We start from the raw sequence: 17,172 nt of genomic DNA on the forward strand, positions 1-17,172 counted from the left end.
AAATAACCTACCATTAAAGTATTTGTAAGCAAATTGAAGGAAGCATCATTTACAGGGGGAAACCCTACAGATTAAGTTGGCCAAGTGGCTTGCAGGGAACTGGAAGTTCTTTCCATTTCTATAAACTGAAGTCTTCTTGGAATGTGAAATCAGGAATTACAGACTGGGCAGCAGCCAAGCTGGTTTTTTTTTTCCAAATATACAAAAGGGCCTGAACTATATTGAATATTCCCATCAGGCATACTTAAAAAGTATTGGCCATCCAAAGAGTTTAGGTAGCATCAACTAATTTTTTTAAGACCACAAAGTAATTTCTTGCAGACTGCTTCAAAGTAGCCCAAACCCATCCTGCACCTTGAAGAGTCTCATGTTTTGTGAACTTCATTGCAAACTTCAGGGCTGGGAGATTTTCCTTTTCAATTCTGAACTTTTCTTCATGGAAATCTTTGAATCAATCCTTAGTTCATTGTGTAGCATAGAGCATGGGCTGCATTGTATCTGTCCCAGGTAGATTAATGCTTGCCATTGCCAAAGTTCTTCCAGGAAAATTATTTCACAGTCTTGTTTTTACTTTTCCCTCTTATTTGAATATACTTATGTTACAATGTGTATGTGTGCATGCATGTGTGTGTGTGTGTGTGTGTGTGTGTGTGCACACACATGTATGCCTACACTAATGGGCTTTCTCTCCCCTTAGGGAGGAAAAAAATAGTTTTAATAAAATCCATTCTTTGCACTTTTTTATGTTTCATGTTATCCTTCAGCAACATCTGCAGCAAATAATGCCAACAACTCTGTTGCTTTTTCAGGGGTTTCATTTTCAAATATTTAGTAATCATAGGATCTTTCTCTTGTCTAAATAAAATGTGTGTGAGTGATTCAGTTGATTGCTCATGTGTTTCTCTGCATGATAACATAATTTTCTGGTTTTATGTTCAGTGTTTTGCTTCTGTCCTCTTTCAATACCCCATCTCATTCTCTCTCCTGTAGGGCCCCTGCATATGTAGCATGTGACATCTAACTCTAATATGTGCTGTTCCTGAGGCCTCCCCCAAAAGCTGGTAACAACCTGGAGAGAAAGGGTTGGATGCATCTTATGCATCTTTTCATGTATTTCAGTGTTGTCATTTCCCACATTAAATATTCTTCTCTTTTTTGATATTGGTTGGTTTACAGCTATCACTTTGTGAGAGAACATGTGTGTAAAACCTATTTACTATTGTAGAAATATTCATTTGGTGATTTTTTAAGTTTTTGTATGTGGTAGCTTATAAACTTGAATTAGAAAAAAATATTAATCTTTGTTAGATAGTTTAAGACAAGGTTCTAAAGAAATCACATTATGGGGTTTAATTAGTTTCCTTTATCTGATAGCAAAGTATTGTAAAAGCTCTTTCAAAGCCATCTAACATGTTCAATTTGTAGGAATGGGTGAGAATGGGGATGAGGAGAAAGAGAAAAAGAGAAGGGTGCATGGATCTGGGATAGTCATTGACAATGTTGGGAAGTATAATCTTGCCCGATGATAGTGAAACTGGAGTTTTGAGATGAGGTTGGATTCACGGCTTCTGTTGGTGGTTAGAGTTTGTGCTAGCTGCAGATCTTTGCAGCTGAAATAGCTGCTTTAGTGTTAACAGCTACACACACCAGGAGATATCCATCGACATCAGCCTCAAGGCAGCTTATAGTGCTGGACTTTTCTTGCTACTATCATCAGTGTGTTGCAGTTCTTGATGTCACAGCACACCCCAGAAACCCAGCCAATTTCCTCTGGGTTCTTGTCTTACAAATTTGAAAAATAAAATCCATGGCAATCACAGAAGGGAAGAGCAAACTGAGTAGGATTTATTTAAGTGAGAAGAGATAGAATTTCTGCCATGCAGAAGGGGGTCAGATAGTAGGAAAACCCATTTTGGTGTGCTAGCTTAGGAGCTTATATATGGTTTGGGGTAGATCACGGAGCAAAATCTATGTTAATTGAAAAAGTATCCTCCTCCATGTCCTTTAGTCTGAGTTTTAATCCTTCCTCTAACTCCCATCTGGGCTCACTCCATTTTCCTGCTTATGGGACCAAGGAGCTGGCATGGTAGTGTTCACACAGGCAAGCCTCATGGTCTTTTGCATTTGGAAGAGGCCTCGATAGTATCCATCAATATTTCTACAGGTTAGCCTCTTGGTGTGGTTTCTGCATTTGAACAAGACCTCAGTTGGGACCCATCACTTCTGATTGCTGACCATTGACTATTCTTCTTCAACAGGAGTCCATAATAATCACTACTGCAAAGCACAGCATTACTGTATTACATATAATTGAAAAATTAGAGTAAATAACAGTATTCATTATCACTATAGAAAAATGCTCATTAAACTTTTATATATGTAAAATGGGATACTATAGCATTGTTCTATAATACTACCTAATAACTTTGTAAAATTACATATATATTAAATCTTACTGATATATACATAGCAATACTGATGTCATGTAGAGAAACTATCTCTCACACACACTGCTGTTGCAATTTTAAATTATACACACCTGTGGAAAAGCAGTGTGGTAATACACAATTAAGCCATTAATATGATTGTATATGGCAATCCAGCCCTGCTTTTAAAGTTTTATCATGATTTAATTATTCTACAGTGAAAAAAAATCATAAATGGGTTTTCTTGGAATCTCCAAGATAACATAACTGACGATAATGGATTAAACATTAAAGGATAGACAGATTGAAAATACATTTCTAACCAGAGGAATAAAGACATAAAATATAGATTCTATCTTGAAAGAGATATGTTAAATCTAAACAGAAAGTATTAGTACAATTATTAATATTTTCTGCATCAAAGTGTCAGTCATGAGGAGAAAAATTATTGTCCTTGTGATACATATTAGAGAAGACTGTGATGGTAGTGAATTTTTTAATGAGATTTATTTTAAAAATGGGAGTGTTAGCATTTGTAAAATACTATTATGACATTAGCTGCAATATGTAAGGTCTAGAGCTGAGATGGTAAAGGGAAAGAAAGAGAGGATGTGCCCGGAAATTTAGGGGAAGGACTCTGGGGACTAGAAATGCAGACTGAAGAGGGTCAGGGAGCCCAGATGCCAGCATGGGAGAAGTCTTACTTTTGAGTCATGGAATTGGCCTCATTGATGGGAGAATAAAACAAGATACTTTTCAGTTACAGGGAAGGAGGTGTGACTGAATGATTACAAAAAAGATTTGGGCTGGAAGGGAGAACAAGTCTCGGGCACAAATCCTAGGGAAAGTAGAAAATGACCACCACAGTGATTAAGCATGTAGACTCTGGTGACAGATTGTCTTTGCTCAAATCCCAGCTCCTAGTGTGATCTTGCGTAACATCCTCCACTTCAGAGCATCAGTTTTATCATCTGAGATGTGGGGATGTAACCTCCCCCGCCCCCATCGTAGGGTTGCCGTGCAGATTAAATAAGTGTCCAGCAGGTCATCAGTGCTCCACAAATGCACCTGCTCTTTTTGTTGTTGGTACTGAGATCTGAATTTTCCCAGCTAGATGATCCACACAGGATCAATCACTTTCCTCCCCAGTAATGTAAGTGTGCTAATCTTTGCCATTTGCCTCCCTGAGAAATGGCATGCTCATCCCTTCAACTTTCCAATTGACTCCTTGTTCACTGTCCCAGTTAGCTGAGACAGCAGTTGGCTGGAACTGATGTTCCATTCAGTCAGAGAAGCAGGACCTGCTTTCTGCCCTTCTCTCCCCTTTTGTTACTGGTCGGTGCTCAGTGACAAGTGACTGGGAGGCAGGCAAAGAAAAGAATGCTCCAAAGATGACCTGTTGCTCTCTTCTCTTCCTGATCCATTTATGTCTGAGAGAAGTATTTGCCCTTGGCTACGTGCTGTTTCTCACTCTGAGTCATGTCTCTTCCTTTCTCTCATCATTCCCCACCCCTACCTTTTCCTATAATGGCAAAATGACTTCTCCAGCCGTGCAGCCAAGCTGAGTGACCTAACACGTCCAAATGCAGGCAGATAGGTGTCCCTGTCCTATTTTTGGATAATTGTTGAAGTGGTGTCCTCTGATTTTTCTGACTGCTCTGTGGTGTCCTTTCTTTGCAAGGACACAGCAGCAGTCAATAGCAGAGAGGGGCAAGGTGAAAGAGACACAGGTGGTCACAGTTATAGTTCAGTTTTCAGCTTCAGTTTTGCTCTCTGAGCTGTCTTTAGGGTACATGGTTCCAGCAGAGCCCTCAATGCCCCCTCCCGGGGTCCTTTTCGTTCAATAAGACAAAAGCCACTCTCCTCTGTGGAGATAAAGAAGTCTTTGCTGACTTCAACTCCCTCCATGCCTGTTCAGTTTGTGTTGACCCCTGCTCTAGGGATTCGAGGTAGGGGGGTCCAAAAGCAAAGCTGTGAGAGGTGAAGGTCATGTCATTGGAGCCTCCTGTTTTCCATTCTCTGTCCCAGCTTTCCCCTGGGTAGCATCTCTTTTAATCTGTGTGTTTTGCCCTCACACTGCACTCAGGGCCCCCACACGCAGGTACCCATACAGGTTCAATATCCCCTTTAGGCCATCCATTCACACTAAAGTAAAAGATGACTGCTGATCAATTGAAATGTTACCCCACTCAAGGGTACTTTGCACTTAAAAATCATCAAGGGATAAGGTTTCTGTGATGGCATTTTGGATATTAATCCAAAGAAAAAAGCTGAAAAGTGAGTTAAAAAATGATTTGAAATATGATGGAGATTTTGCTCACTTTGGTATTTGGCGGTGAGGAGAGAGAAGACATTGGGATGGTTAGATTATAGTAGTGCAGATTATTTTTATTTCTAAAGTACATAGCCTGATATTTACTATACTTGTGTATCTGAATATCTAGTAGACCATGTCCTCTGCCTCCTCCTTTGTCAGCCTGCCCTCCATACATGCACACACCTTAAGGGAAAGAATATATTGAATCCTGACTTGTGATGAAGCTCTAGGTCCATTTTTCTTCTTCTTCTTCTTCTTCTTCTTAGCTTTTTTAGGCAGTGTGTAACCCTGTAAAAATCCTGTAAGGTCTTATTATCTTAAACATTTTACAATGATAAAGTTGCAAACTAAAGAAGTGACCCATTATTTGTATTTTTTTCTCTATCGAGATTTAATTTGACCTGGAATTCAAATGAGACAAACATGAGCCCTTGTTTTCTGAAATGTTAAACTCTATAGAAACAACATTTCAATCCCATACATTTCAAAGTGACAGACAGGCTAGTGAAAGAAATGGCAACATTCTAAGAAGCATACAAGTTATGTTACCATATGATTTTTCTAAGTGCTAGGATTTCCTAACCCAGGAACTCTGGAAATAAATTTCAGATAAGAGATTGGAAACAAAAGTCAGGCATTGATCCAGAGGATGAAATACACCTGTATGCTTTACATAAGTTTCAATTTTCCTGCCTTCATGGTTTATGAGTCAGAAAATGGTGAGAAGGAAAATCGTATTCAAATCACTATATTTCAGACCCGTTTTATAAATGAAAAAAAATTGAGTGTCATTTGTACCTGTACTTCTATAATCATTCCAAGTTTTCTTCAGCTGTTTATTTCATTGTTCATTCAGAAATTATTAATTACACTTATTAAGTACTGAGTACCAATATATACTTGGGAGTGGTCTTCATATACAATTTTATATATTAAGACACAGAAAAAGTATTTAATGTGGAGAAATTTTGGAAACATGCCAGGATTTAGGTAGGTCTTGGGGGAGAGTTGTTGGCATGTGGCAGGAGAGAGTGGGATTACATAAAAGTAGCACAAGTTTTCAAAAAGGCTATAGAAGAATCACTAACAGTGACAGCAGACTGATAGTGAAGGCCTTGTATATGTTGCTCAAGAGTTTGGATGACCATTTTAAGGGAAATGACATGGAAGTTTTGATAGAATCACTTTATTTTTTTTAATAGAAAGAGGGATTTTAGATCATATTGAAGGTAGCAAGTGTGGCTGGTTAGGAAGCTCTGGCAAGTAGACATGCCAAAGATAAAGACGGTGATGAGCATGGCAGTTGCATTAGTCAGCTTTCTTTTGTTGTAACAAAATACCTGAGATAAATCAGCTTAAAGGAGGAAAGATTTGTTTTGGCTCATAGTTTTAGAGGTTTCAGTGAATGGTCACTTAGCCCTATTGTCTTTGGGACTGGGTCAAGGCAGAACATCATGGTGGAAGCATTTGGTGGAAGAAACTACTCACCTCACAATGGTAAAGAAACAAAGAGAGAGACAGAAAGGGGCCAGGGTCCCAATATCTCCTTCAAGGGTATACCCCAAAGACCTAATTTCCTTCCCCTAGGCCCTACTTCCTGAAAGTTCCATCACCTCCCCAAATTTCCCCAGACTGGCAACCAAGCCTTTAGTATATGAGTCATTAGGGGACATTTAAGATTCAAACCAAAACAGTGCTATAGCAACAAGTTTGGTAGAAAAATCTTTGAATTTATCCTAAGTAATTTAAAATATAGATTTGTATGTTATTTTCTGGAAAAAAAAAACAAGAACTGACAAAAACCTAAGAATTACTGTCACAAAGAGTCAAAGTCATAACAATCACTGGAAGAGAGAAAAATACATGTATTATGTTTAATGAATTCATAGCATGCCAACCTCATAATTGACAGGAAATTCATTGCCTTTTTTTTTTTTTTTAAGTTTCTGAATTGAGCAGCTAGATTGGTTAAAAGAGACATGGTAAAATCTGTACCCTACTTAAGTCATAGAAAAACCATGAGATGGAAAGTTCTTGAGATATCATTTTGCTAAAGATAAGAAAACTGAGACCCAAAGGTTAAAACCATTTTCAGGAGTGACACACCTTGGATTGGAATCCAGAGGTCTGACTTTGTGCTTGGCATTCTTCATTACAATACAAAAATTTCCCAAGATAAGACATTGAAATAAGTTAGTGGGATGCAAATGACCATTGAAAAGAGCAGGTTTTAAAGTTCTTTGAAACTATAAAGAACATGTTAAGAAGCCAAACACCAGCTTTATTATTAAAGGTTGGTCATTTTCCCAGATTAACTGACCACAAGAAAATAATACCAGCAACTACTTGTCACACACTTGCTTTCCAAAAATAATTTTGGATTTTGGTCTGGCTTCATGATACAGGTATGTAAATCCATGTGATTTATATTGTTATTACTTTCATACTTAAAAAATTAGAAACAGAAATATTATTTTATTTAGGATTAGCAAGAAGAGACTATATAAAGATGAAAGATGGTGGGTTTATGAGTAAGTGATTTCATACTACTTATCAAGTGTTAGAAAAATTTATGTGGAATCTCTTTAAGGGCTAGGAAAACAAAGAATAAATTCCTATCTTGTAGTTTTTAAAAATATATTCCTGAATAAGCAATAACTCATGTATTTATTAATTTTGAGTTTTTAATAAGTTAAAATTAGCTTGATGTGTTTCTTATTGATCAATTCCATGTTTAATGCAATAAATGCAATAAAAGCAATGCACATATTTATGAGTTTTTAGAAAGTTTATTATGGACAATGAGGAAGTCTCCTTGTCTTCTTCCTGCCCCAAATGAAAGAATCAACATGTTTGCATGTTTGCATTTGAAACTTTGATTCACTTTATCCAAAACTTGTTTTTTTTTTTTTTTTTTTTTTTTTTTTTTTTTTTTTTTTTTGGTACTGGGGATTAAACCCAGAGATGCTTTACTACTGAGCTACATCTCCAGCCATTTTTATTTTTTATGTTGAGACAGGGCCTTGCTAAGTTGCTTAGGGCCTCACTAAGTTTGGAGGCTGGTCTCAAACTTGCCATCCTCCTGTCTTAGCCTCCTGAGTCACTGGGATTATAGGTGTGTGCCATCTTGCCCAGTTTTATCCAAAATTTGAATTTTTGAATTTCATGAAGTGAAATACTTCGTGAAAACTCTCAATAAAAATTCATTTTGAAAGTAAGCAATACTGTTCAGAAATGAAGAAATCATATTTATCACTTATACATTATTATAATTATATAATTTTTATATATTTTTGGCTTTAAAACTTGCCAATAAGTATTTGAAAGGATTGAAGCTTGTGACTTACTAAAATAGATATTTTATTAATCAATTATTTTGAAGCAATCAAAGTATCTAAATGTTTAAAAAATTTTAAATACAAAGCATATAAAGTCATGAGACTGATTGACCTTTTAAACTAACACAGTAAAATCTTTATAGTCAAATGAGTGACAGTGCTTTAACGTCATGATCATGAGTTTTTTCTAAGGATGCTACAAAGTCCTCACATGGTTTTGAAATATCTTTTATATAACTACCTTCAAAAGGATAGGAATGTCCTAATTTAATCATTCTCTTGATTTGGTTCCCAATAGTATTCCAGTTCAGTCATCCTTTATATTTATCAGAATATAATTTGGGAAAGATTTGTCATTTAAAAGGATATTCAAAAGAATGTTATTTCAATTTCGATGGTGGTTCTGAAATTTGAGTATTTACACACTTTTAAGATATGTAAATTATAGTAGCTACTCACCCTGTAGACAGTTTTTGTACATTTATCATTTTAGAATGAACTTTTTAAAGTAACAGTAACTTATAACACTAAAATGGGACTCTATGACTCAAAAACAATAATTGAATATGGTATTACAAAATCTACATTAGAGAATATCTTAAAACTTTGTAGCTGTTAATTTTTAATTAATGCATGTAGCTTAGTATCAAGGACCCCCATAAATTGAACAACTCTCCCATAAATCTTTCTATATGAATCATTTAGTAGAAATTTATTGTAGGATCAGAATAGCCTGTATCATCAAATATTACTAAATAGCACCAACATTATTTGAAAGTAAAATGAAACATTCATAGAAAAGCAGAATTAAAATTGCAATTATAAGATTAAATTTGCAACTATAAAAGAGAAAGCATCTTCTAGATAAGATAGCAATTAGATAGGAATTATCTTAAAATCATAGCCAGATCAATATCAGTCATAAAACATTTCAGGATTTTTCTTGAAAAAGTTAGAAAGGAAAACTTTAAATTCCTTTCCAAAGAGACATAACAAGGCTTACATAATCAAGACAGTGCAATCTTACCAATGAAGTTACTTTGTAGGAGATACATTTACTTTTTCTATATATTAGTTCAACAAGATAATATAATAAAAATGCTTTAAAGCAATTTGATTAGAGCAAGATTTACATTAAGTACAAAATATACAGTAAAATGAAATATCTTGTTAAATAGGTCTATAAGATAACAATATCTGAAAGGAACACATTTTCATGAATCTATTTTCACATTTATTTATTATATTTGATAATTACTATCATCATTATATTCTTTTGCTATTTCAGTTTCTAGGATCTTATTATAGGTTATCTCTAGGTATCCTTCTATCTGTAAAAGTAATAGAAAAAGTATTACTCCCATAGTAAAAAAACATATGTATATAAGAAATCCCACATTTTACGAGCTGTTGTATACAAAGCTATTGTAGTGTTTTGAGAGAAGTGTTCCTTGATCACAAGTTAGTCAGTATAAAATGTGTACCTTTTTACAAAGTAAAAACTGTCTCCCTTTAAAATTAAATGTTGTCAGCCTAGTGTATACTTCTGGTTATAAAATTAGACATGAAATTCTTGGCTCTTAATTAGAAAAGCATAACTTGCCAATAGCTGTTTCCAAATGTGGGTGCCCATCTTAATAGTTTTCTTAATTAGACCAGTTGAGCAACGAAGAGAACAGTAGTGCTTTTATGTTACAACAACAAAGAAGTATTACAGTATTTAAATCTCCAGACAGCAGTTTAAATGCTCACTCCTTGCTCAGTTGCAAATTGACAGAAGAGAAGCAGCGTCCAATGCTTGTATACAAAGGGGCAATGATAACATCAGTCACACTCTTCCATATTGTCTGCACTGAAGGTAGAACCATCAGGCAGGTCTTTACAAAAGGCATTATAATCCTGGAATGGAGGAAGAGGAATGTGTAAGGATTATTCGTGTTATCAAATAAGACCAATGACTCTCGTACATGTGTGAAAAGATACAATAAAGATGAGACTCACTTACATTTGACAAATAATTCAAAATAAATGGACAATGACCATAGTGATGAGAAGCACAAAAAATAAGTGGCTTAAAAAATAAAGAGGCTACTCAGACTCTTGGTAAATGCTATCCAAAACAGGGCAACACAAATAAACAAATAGTTTATTTATCTTTCTGATCTCTGCCCCTAAACATTAACCTGCCCAACTTGCCTTGTTCCTCTGAGGTTCTACTTCATGACTGCCCCCCCTGGTGCCTAATCCTCCTTCCCTTCCCCCTGGACCAGGTAAAGTTGCATACTCTCTCTCTCTGTGCATCTATAGTACTGAAACACACTTGCTAATCCTGATATTTATCAAAAGGTATCATAAATAGATGCTTATATTTCTGGCTTTTCTTCTGGAATATAAGTTCTTTAAGTGACTTTAAGTGACTTGGTCTTTCATAAATATTTGAGCAGAAATAAAATTTTGCATTCTATTATGCTCCATATCGTTAATTATCTTCATATTATTAATTTTCATAGCAATTATACACATTAAGGCTGTGTGGTATAGTTAAATTAGCCCTGAAATTGACATTAGTATCTTAGACAAGAAAAAAAATGAGCCTTTCCTTAAATTACTTTTGCACATCTTTAAAAAAAATAGCTTAATATTCTTAAATTCCTCAGGATAGTGAATTTTCTATGTAATATTTGAATGGTTTTTTTTGTAGTGCTCTTTGAGTACAAAAGTATGTGAATTCTTAGGCATTGTTGGTAGCTTTAATGGAAACTATTATTTACCTGGGTGGGTACAAAGAAGTGAGGTTGATTTTCTTGGTTTGCTGTTAAAATGTGATTTAAAGGTCTGCTGCACTTAGTTCAGAAGAGTCAATCAGCAATTTTCTGATTGGTATATTTTGAGAGTACTAAATTATTCAGATTGCCTAACTACACAGACTATATTTATCTTGTGTTTTACTGGAAGTGCTAAATATTTGAAGCAATCTTATAAGAAAATTATTTATGAATTATTTCAAAGCTAATCAGTTGAGTAAAAACTTGAATAATGACAAACTTTGACCTTTTATCTCATTTTGTTTCTCACTTGATATGTGGGGCCTTGGGCACACTGCCACAAATAAGAGAGAAGAGGAAATCCTACAGAACTGGTTATCATAGTAGGCTCTTAATGTGTCCTTGAGATGTCCATATGATGTGATCTAGAATGAATAATAAATAGACCTGTTTTGAAGACAGAATATATAAGGAAAACAACTAGAACAAAATAATCTTGAATTGATAAATTACTAAGACTGAAGTTTAGATCAGAAAGTTTCCTAACCAAATCCATTTCATTTAAAATAAAATGTACTTTCCACTTTTTCTCAGGCTAAAAAAATTTCCACCCCCCCCATAACTCTTTAGAGCTCCATGTCCTCAAAAGGAATTAAGCACTAACAACAATGGATTTTTCAGTTTAAGGATGTGATGTACTCATTTTAACTTTATTTTCTTCAAATTATCATTCTTTCCTTTTGGATAAGAGAGTCCAATAACCCTTGAATATGAAACTTCAATTATGTTTTCAATATTGTAAATAGTTTTTCTTTAAAACTATACACAATTTGTAATGACCCCAAATTTGTAGAGGCTCAGTGTGGTCAACCAGACCTTTCTGATAAAAAAAAAATTTACAATGTATAAGAATATTTTTTTTTCTTCCAATGGATAATCTGGCCCTAAGTCAGGATCTTTATTCAGCCTTTATTAACTATAGTGTTATTCAGACTGTACTGTCACAGAAATTTTCTGTAATTAAAAACATCACCTAGAAATGAGATCACTACCATTGCATTTTTGTCAGTAAACATCCATTTGCATTTCACCCCAGCAAAAATTAGAGTATAGATGCTCCAATCACATTTCTTTGGTAATGATCCACTTATGTCCAAAGACCTTATTTGCCAAATGACAGCTATATATGTCCAACTGTGGTACCAAATCAAATCAATTCACTGGTCATTAATGATCTGTACTTCTGGTAAAGGGTCTTATATCATTAGACTTCTGGTTTTTTATTTTTGTTGTTGTTATTTGTTTACAAAATTTGAAATCAAAGTGCACAGTGGCATGCACCTACAGTCCCAGTTACTCAGGAAGTTGAGGCAGGAGGATCACTTGAGACGTGAGGTTCACGGCTAGCCTAGGCAACATAGTGAGACTCCATCTCAAAAAAGGAAAAAAAAATCTAAAACTACATGTGTGGTGGCATTGTGGTTTGGTTTAAGTGCCACTAATGCATATTGTCTTAGCTTTGGACACCATCAATCTCTTTAGTAAAACAGTGTTCAATCCCTTGCTTTAAAAGATGGAGAAAGAGAAGAAGAAAGCTTACCTAAATGGGTTTGCTCTCCTATATAGCCTCTCATCTATCTGGTCTTGTGTGTCATGGGGATGTAATCCAATAATGATAAATCTATTTGATCAAGGCATAAACTAACAATTAAGCATTTTTGCTTGAAACTACTCCTCTACTTACAATCATGGCTTCCTGATGACAAATGTATGACAGTTAAATATTAATATCCCACATGAATGTAATTTGAAAAACAAGTGAAGTTAAATAATATGTTTTTTTTTTGTGTGTGTGTGTGTGTGTATGGTTAAAATGTATGTGAGTTGATGATTCACCAATGGAAGCACTACACAAAAAACACCTACCATTCTTAGGAGAGCCAGGTGGAGAGAGGCATCATTTAGTTAATTATATAGTATTATATAGTATTACTTGTATCTTTCCGCCATTTAGTAAATGAAAACCTTTCCTTTTTTTTCCAATTCTTCCACAAAAGCTCTGGGAAAGCCTAGCTTTGCCAACTATAAATATGGTACTCTGTATTTCCAAATAGCGTCATAATGTGCATTTCACATTATTCTCTGTGTCACTCAGTTTTCCATACTTTCGAAATGAAAAATTGACATCGAAGTTAAGATGACTAATTTTAGTTAATTAAGAATCCCAAATTTTATTTGCTGATTTAGGCACCTACAAAAAAAAATCCATGTTATGTGAATATCAAATACGAGATAACTATACATCTGGCCTTTGTGTATCTGCACATGTATAAAGGCCAAGATCTTTATTTCTGTGTCAATCTTTCAACACTTTCAAAGTAATGGCTTACAACTTGGTTAAATCTGGACTTTCTTTATTTATCTGGTGAATTTTTACTTTTTTAAAAGGCCTTCTTAGACTTCTTTCCCTCACAAAGCTTCTTCTGTTTCCTCCTGTTTCCCATTAGACTTAACTACATTCTCTCAGCATTCACATCTTTACCTAGCCAGCTGCCCTGATACTCTGTGGGTGGCTGGAGGAAGATCCTATGATCAGTGTCCAGCACAAACTAAGCACTCAATAAATTTAGTCTGCGGAACAAACCAATTACCTAACTGAGCAAAGAAACTGAGAGATGGTAGGGAGGAATGAAAAAATAATTTGGTAAATTCTAGCAATGAACAGTGTGGCAACATCATGTAAGTGGTAACCCCATGGAGGCCTCTGGGGTTGCAAATGTTTCATTAAGACTGCCTGAGGCACCAGTTTGACTGCTGCTGTGATGTTGGGGATGATCTTCCTCTCAGAATAAAGTGGATATCCTTTAACTCAATAATAAAACTTGGTGAACTATGATGCCTTTAAAAACTTTAAACCTATAAAAATGGTCCAAAGTTCTATGGTGCATTTTGAGTGTAAGTTACTCAAAACATCCTATGGAGGTCCAGTGGGTTTCCCTATTTCTTTTCTTTCTAACTATCTGCTGTTGATAATGTTTATTCCTCACAAGTGAAAAAGTAATTTGATGGCTTTCTCATTTCATTATCTCGCACCTTGAGTTCTCTTCTGGTCCTGTTCTTGCCATTTGTCAAGTAGGATTGGAGCAGCTCTTCCAGAGCTGCTTAACTAGGCCTGATTTCCCTGAGCAATTATATTGTCACTGACATTCTGCGCAGAGATCACTTTTGTTTACCCCAAGAACAGGTGGTGACTGAATAAAAGGCAAGGAAAGAAAGAAGAGCCCTGCCCAGAACCACAGGTACAAGTCAGAACAGGACCCCAGAGCAGCCTGTGGCCGGAAGCATGCTTGGAGGTCCCCACCTCTGGTACTCCATTCAGCCTCATTCATGTATGTGAAGGAAAATCACATCCAGGAAAGGGGTGCATTCTTCCTTCTGACTAAAATACCAGTCTGAACTATTATTCTAAAGCAAGTAAGCTGCCTTTCAGGGCCTTTCAGTTTTGCTACTGCTTTGGGAACAGATGCTTCTTCTTTCCTCTACAAACCGGCCTGGGAGAAAGGAAGGGGTTTGGGGCGGGGCGGAGGGCTGTCAGGTGGCAAAAAAAAACAAAAAAAAACAAAAAAAAAACAAAAAAAAAAAACATCACTACTTTGCAGAAATCCGGTCCACCCAGTGTGCCCCTCCTCACCAGATGTGCAGACAGCTGAGTGTGGCAAAGAGAATTCCCGCAGCAAAGGCCAAGGGGATGGCCAGGAACACGGTCAGGAATTTGTAGATCACGTATTTGCTGATTTCAAAGAGGGCATGGCTGCAGATCCACACCTTGTCGAAGGAGTGCGTAGTCACAGGCTCTGCGATCACATCCTCAAAGCCTAGCTGCGGGGCAAGACGTAGGGACCCGAAATGTCACCCAACCTGTCGCCCCTAGAATGGCAAGCGCTAAGAGGCGGGAGAGGCAAGAAGGACCGACATGGCTAGACTCTCCCCACCTTTTCTTAGGATCACATAAGAATTTGTCCGAGGATTCTTGGCTATGCAGTGAGCCGGGTGGCGGAGGGGCAGGGCCAGGATACCGGTCCTGGACTATGCGTGGTGGACCCGGGCGAGGGTGGGGTGGGGCGGGGCGGGGCAGAGGCGTCCGCACTCATGGCGGTGGGGAGGGGGACAAGCCTCCCGTCCAGGTTAAGACCCTCCCGGAGCTTCACCTTGAGATGGGAATTGAGCCGGTGGGGATCCCGGTCCTGGCCCGAGTCCACGAACTTCTCGGGGTCTGCGTAGTCGACGCTGCTGTGGTGGCTGTAGGCGTCGTCGTCCATGAAGAGCTGCACGTCCGCCTTCTCGGTCTCCAGCCCCATCGTGGCTCGGTGCGCGGCGGCTGCGGCGGGGCTGGCTCGGTGCAGCTCCGGGCCCTGCAGCCACCCCTTCCCGTCGCGCTCGGCCCCGCCCCGCCTCGGCTCGCTTGGCCCTGCGCTGCCCGGGCGGCGGCTGCTTCCCGCTGCGGGTTCTCACTCCCGGCTCCTGCCGACCCGAGCCCCGCCCTGCTGCCGGGCTTGGGGGATGGGGATCGGCCGCTCCCGCTGGGTCCGGCCTGAGCGCCGGGAATCCTCCCAGCGAGTCGTGTTCCTGTCCTGTCCTGCCCAGTGGGGCGAAGTGTGTCAGCGGGGCGAAGCGAGGAGGGCCTCCTGGGCTACGCTTTTGGAGGCCAAACTGTGATGCTTAAGAGCTGCAGGTTGTCTCAGGGACTATGAACTTACTGATTGTAGACGGCGACGGGGTTAATAGTGCGGAAGAGTCGGGTGTGGAATCAGAAGGTCTAACTTCACCCCAACCTCTCTTTACTCCGTGTGTTTTGGCCCAGTTGTGTCACCTGCTTCAGAGTTTGGGTGTGTGAAAATTAAACGTTAATTTATGCAAAACTCTTATATGGTCCCTAACTCATAGTACGCTTCCAATCAATGTTGCTGCGCTATATTGAGCGGTAAATATCCATAATCCACCTGATTGCCAGAGGACCCCACAGGTGCATCAGCCATCCCAGCGCCCACAGAGTGCGTGAGCCTGCTGGAGAGGCAGGGAGTGGTTGTGTTGCCTACTTGAGACTTCTAGACTCCAGGAGTTTACAACTTCATATTCCAAGGGGAGGTCTGTGCTCACCCCCAAACTACAATTCTTGATTTTTCTTTGAAAACACTGCTGAAGATTTCAGGAACCCTTAAGATTCAGATAGATATATTATTGCCTTGTGAAAAAAAATCACGTAAACAGAACCCTAAGCATAAAACCACGTTGCTATAGATGAACCCGCTTAATGACCATTCAAAGGCTTTCAGAAGGAAGGAGTTGGTAGCTGGACTGGGGAAAGGTGTTCTGCACCTTTCTGATCACCTGGGGTTCCTGGCCCAGAGGCTGTACCACTATGAAAGCCACTGGTGGGCTCTCCTCATGGAGCTTCCATGCTGTCCAGGTGACATTCTACCTGAACTGGGGCTCCCCTCTGTGAAATTGTTACTGGTACAGAATATGCCCATCAGCAGTCCCCAGTTGCTGGGTATATCAGCAACCGTAAGTGTCTGGTTGGTTTGGCGGCGACTTTATAATCTAGTGAACTAGTGTGTTTGGGGAGGAAAAAGAAAGTTTAGTGAACATTTGCCAAAAGCAAAATAATGACTCTAGACTTAGGGGGCTGCCTACAGCTTGCCCAGAGCACTACTCATAGTGGGCAAGCATTAACTGTTGCCATTTCAGCGTTTTTGGAGCCTGCTGCACATATCAAACCCCCTTAAGGGAACTAGAGTAGATGAATTACTTCAATTACTTCTAAAAGGAAAAGTCTATTTTTGGAATAATAAAAATTACCAAAAGAGAAAAGGAACTGAATGGATAAAAATGTCTTGGAGCCCAAATTCTGAATTTCTAATAATTAAATAAAAAGTTTACTCACTACCACTTTTAGGTATGGATGGCAGTGTTGCAGCTGGGCAAGAGTGTTAAGTGCAGTAGTGTTGAATTCTGGGTCACTGTGCCCCTCCTCTCCCACAGGTGGTCCTCTGCCCTGCCCATTACCATTCCCTTCCTTCTTACTTTTCTGATTTTATTTGTGTTGGGTTAGAACTAAAGTGATGACTTAGACATTCTACTTACTGTTTGTTTTTTTTTTCAGTACTTCACTTACCTTCTCCATTCACCCAGGCTGATTGACAACCTGAGATTTAGATATCTTCTAGAATTGCTACCCAAGAATTTTTTCCCAAAGTGAATGGAGGACAGGAATCCTTAAGGGAGTTTGTAACGTTGATTACGAGGAAATAGAAGAGAGAGTTTGT

At 38.1% G+C, this 17,172-nt stretch overlaps 1 protein-coding gene across 1 annotated transcript; it reads right to left on the minus strand.

Moving 5' to 3' along the window:
• Positions 1–7,639: 7,639 nt before the first annotated feature.
• On the minus strand, positions 7,640–15,384 carry CAV2 (caveolin 2). Its single transcript, XM_081285386.1, has 3 exons — positions 15,055–15,384; positions 14,538–14,725; positions 7,640–9,980 (listed from the first exon to the last, which is right to left on the minus strand). The coding sequence occupies exons 1-3, from the start codon at positions 15,202–15,204 to the stop codon at positions 9,830–9,832; spliced, it is 489 nt and encodes a 162-aa protein (XP_081141512.1). The 5' UTR covers positions 15,205–15,384; the 3' UTR covers positions 7,640–9,829.
• Positions 15,385–17,172: the final 1,788 nt, after the last annotated feature.

This window comes from Spermophilus citellus, assembly GCF_964194105.1.
Source record: "Spermophilus citellus genome assembly, chromosome: 3".
NCBI lineage: Eukaryota > Metazoa > Chordata > Mammalia > Rodentia > Sciuridae > Spermophilus > Spermophilus citellus.

What these genes read in the sequence shown, in the direction of transcription:
- CAV2 (XM_081285386.1), bottom strand. Translation starts at nt 15,204, where the DNA reads ATGGGGCTGGAGACCGAGAAGGCGGACGTGCAGCTCTTCATGGACGAC. An exon ending in GGCTCAATTCCCATCTCAAG is followed by an intron (nt 14,726 to 15,054) that starts GTGAAGCTCCGG and finishes CTTGCCCCGCAG; the next exon opens with CTAGGCTTTGAGGATGTGAT. An exon ending in CTCAGCTGTCTGCACATCTG is followed by an intron (nt 9,981 to 14,537) that starts GTGAGGAGGGGC and finishes CCTCCATTCCAG; the next exon opens with GATTATAATGCCTTTTGTAA.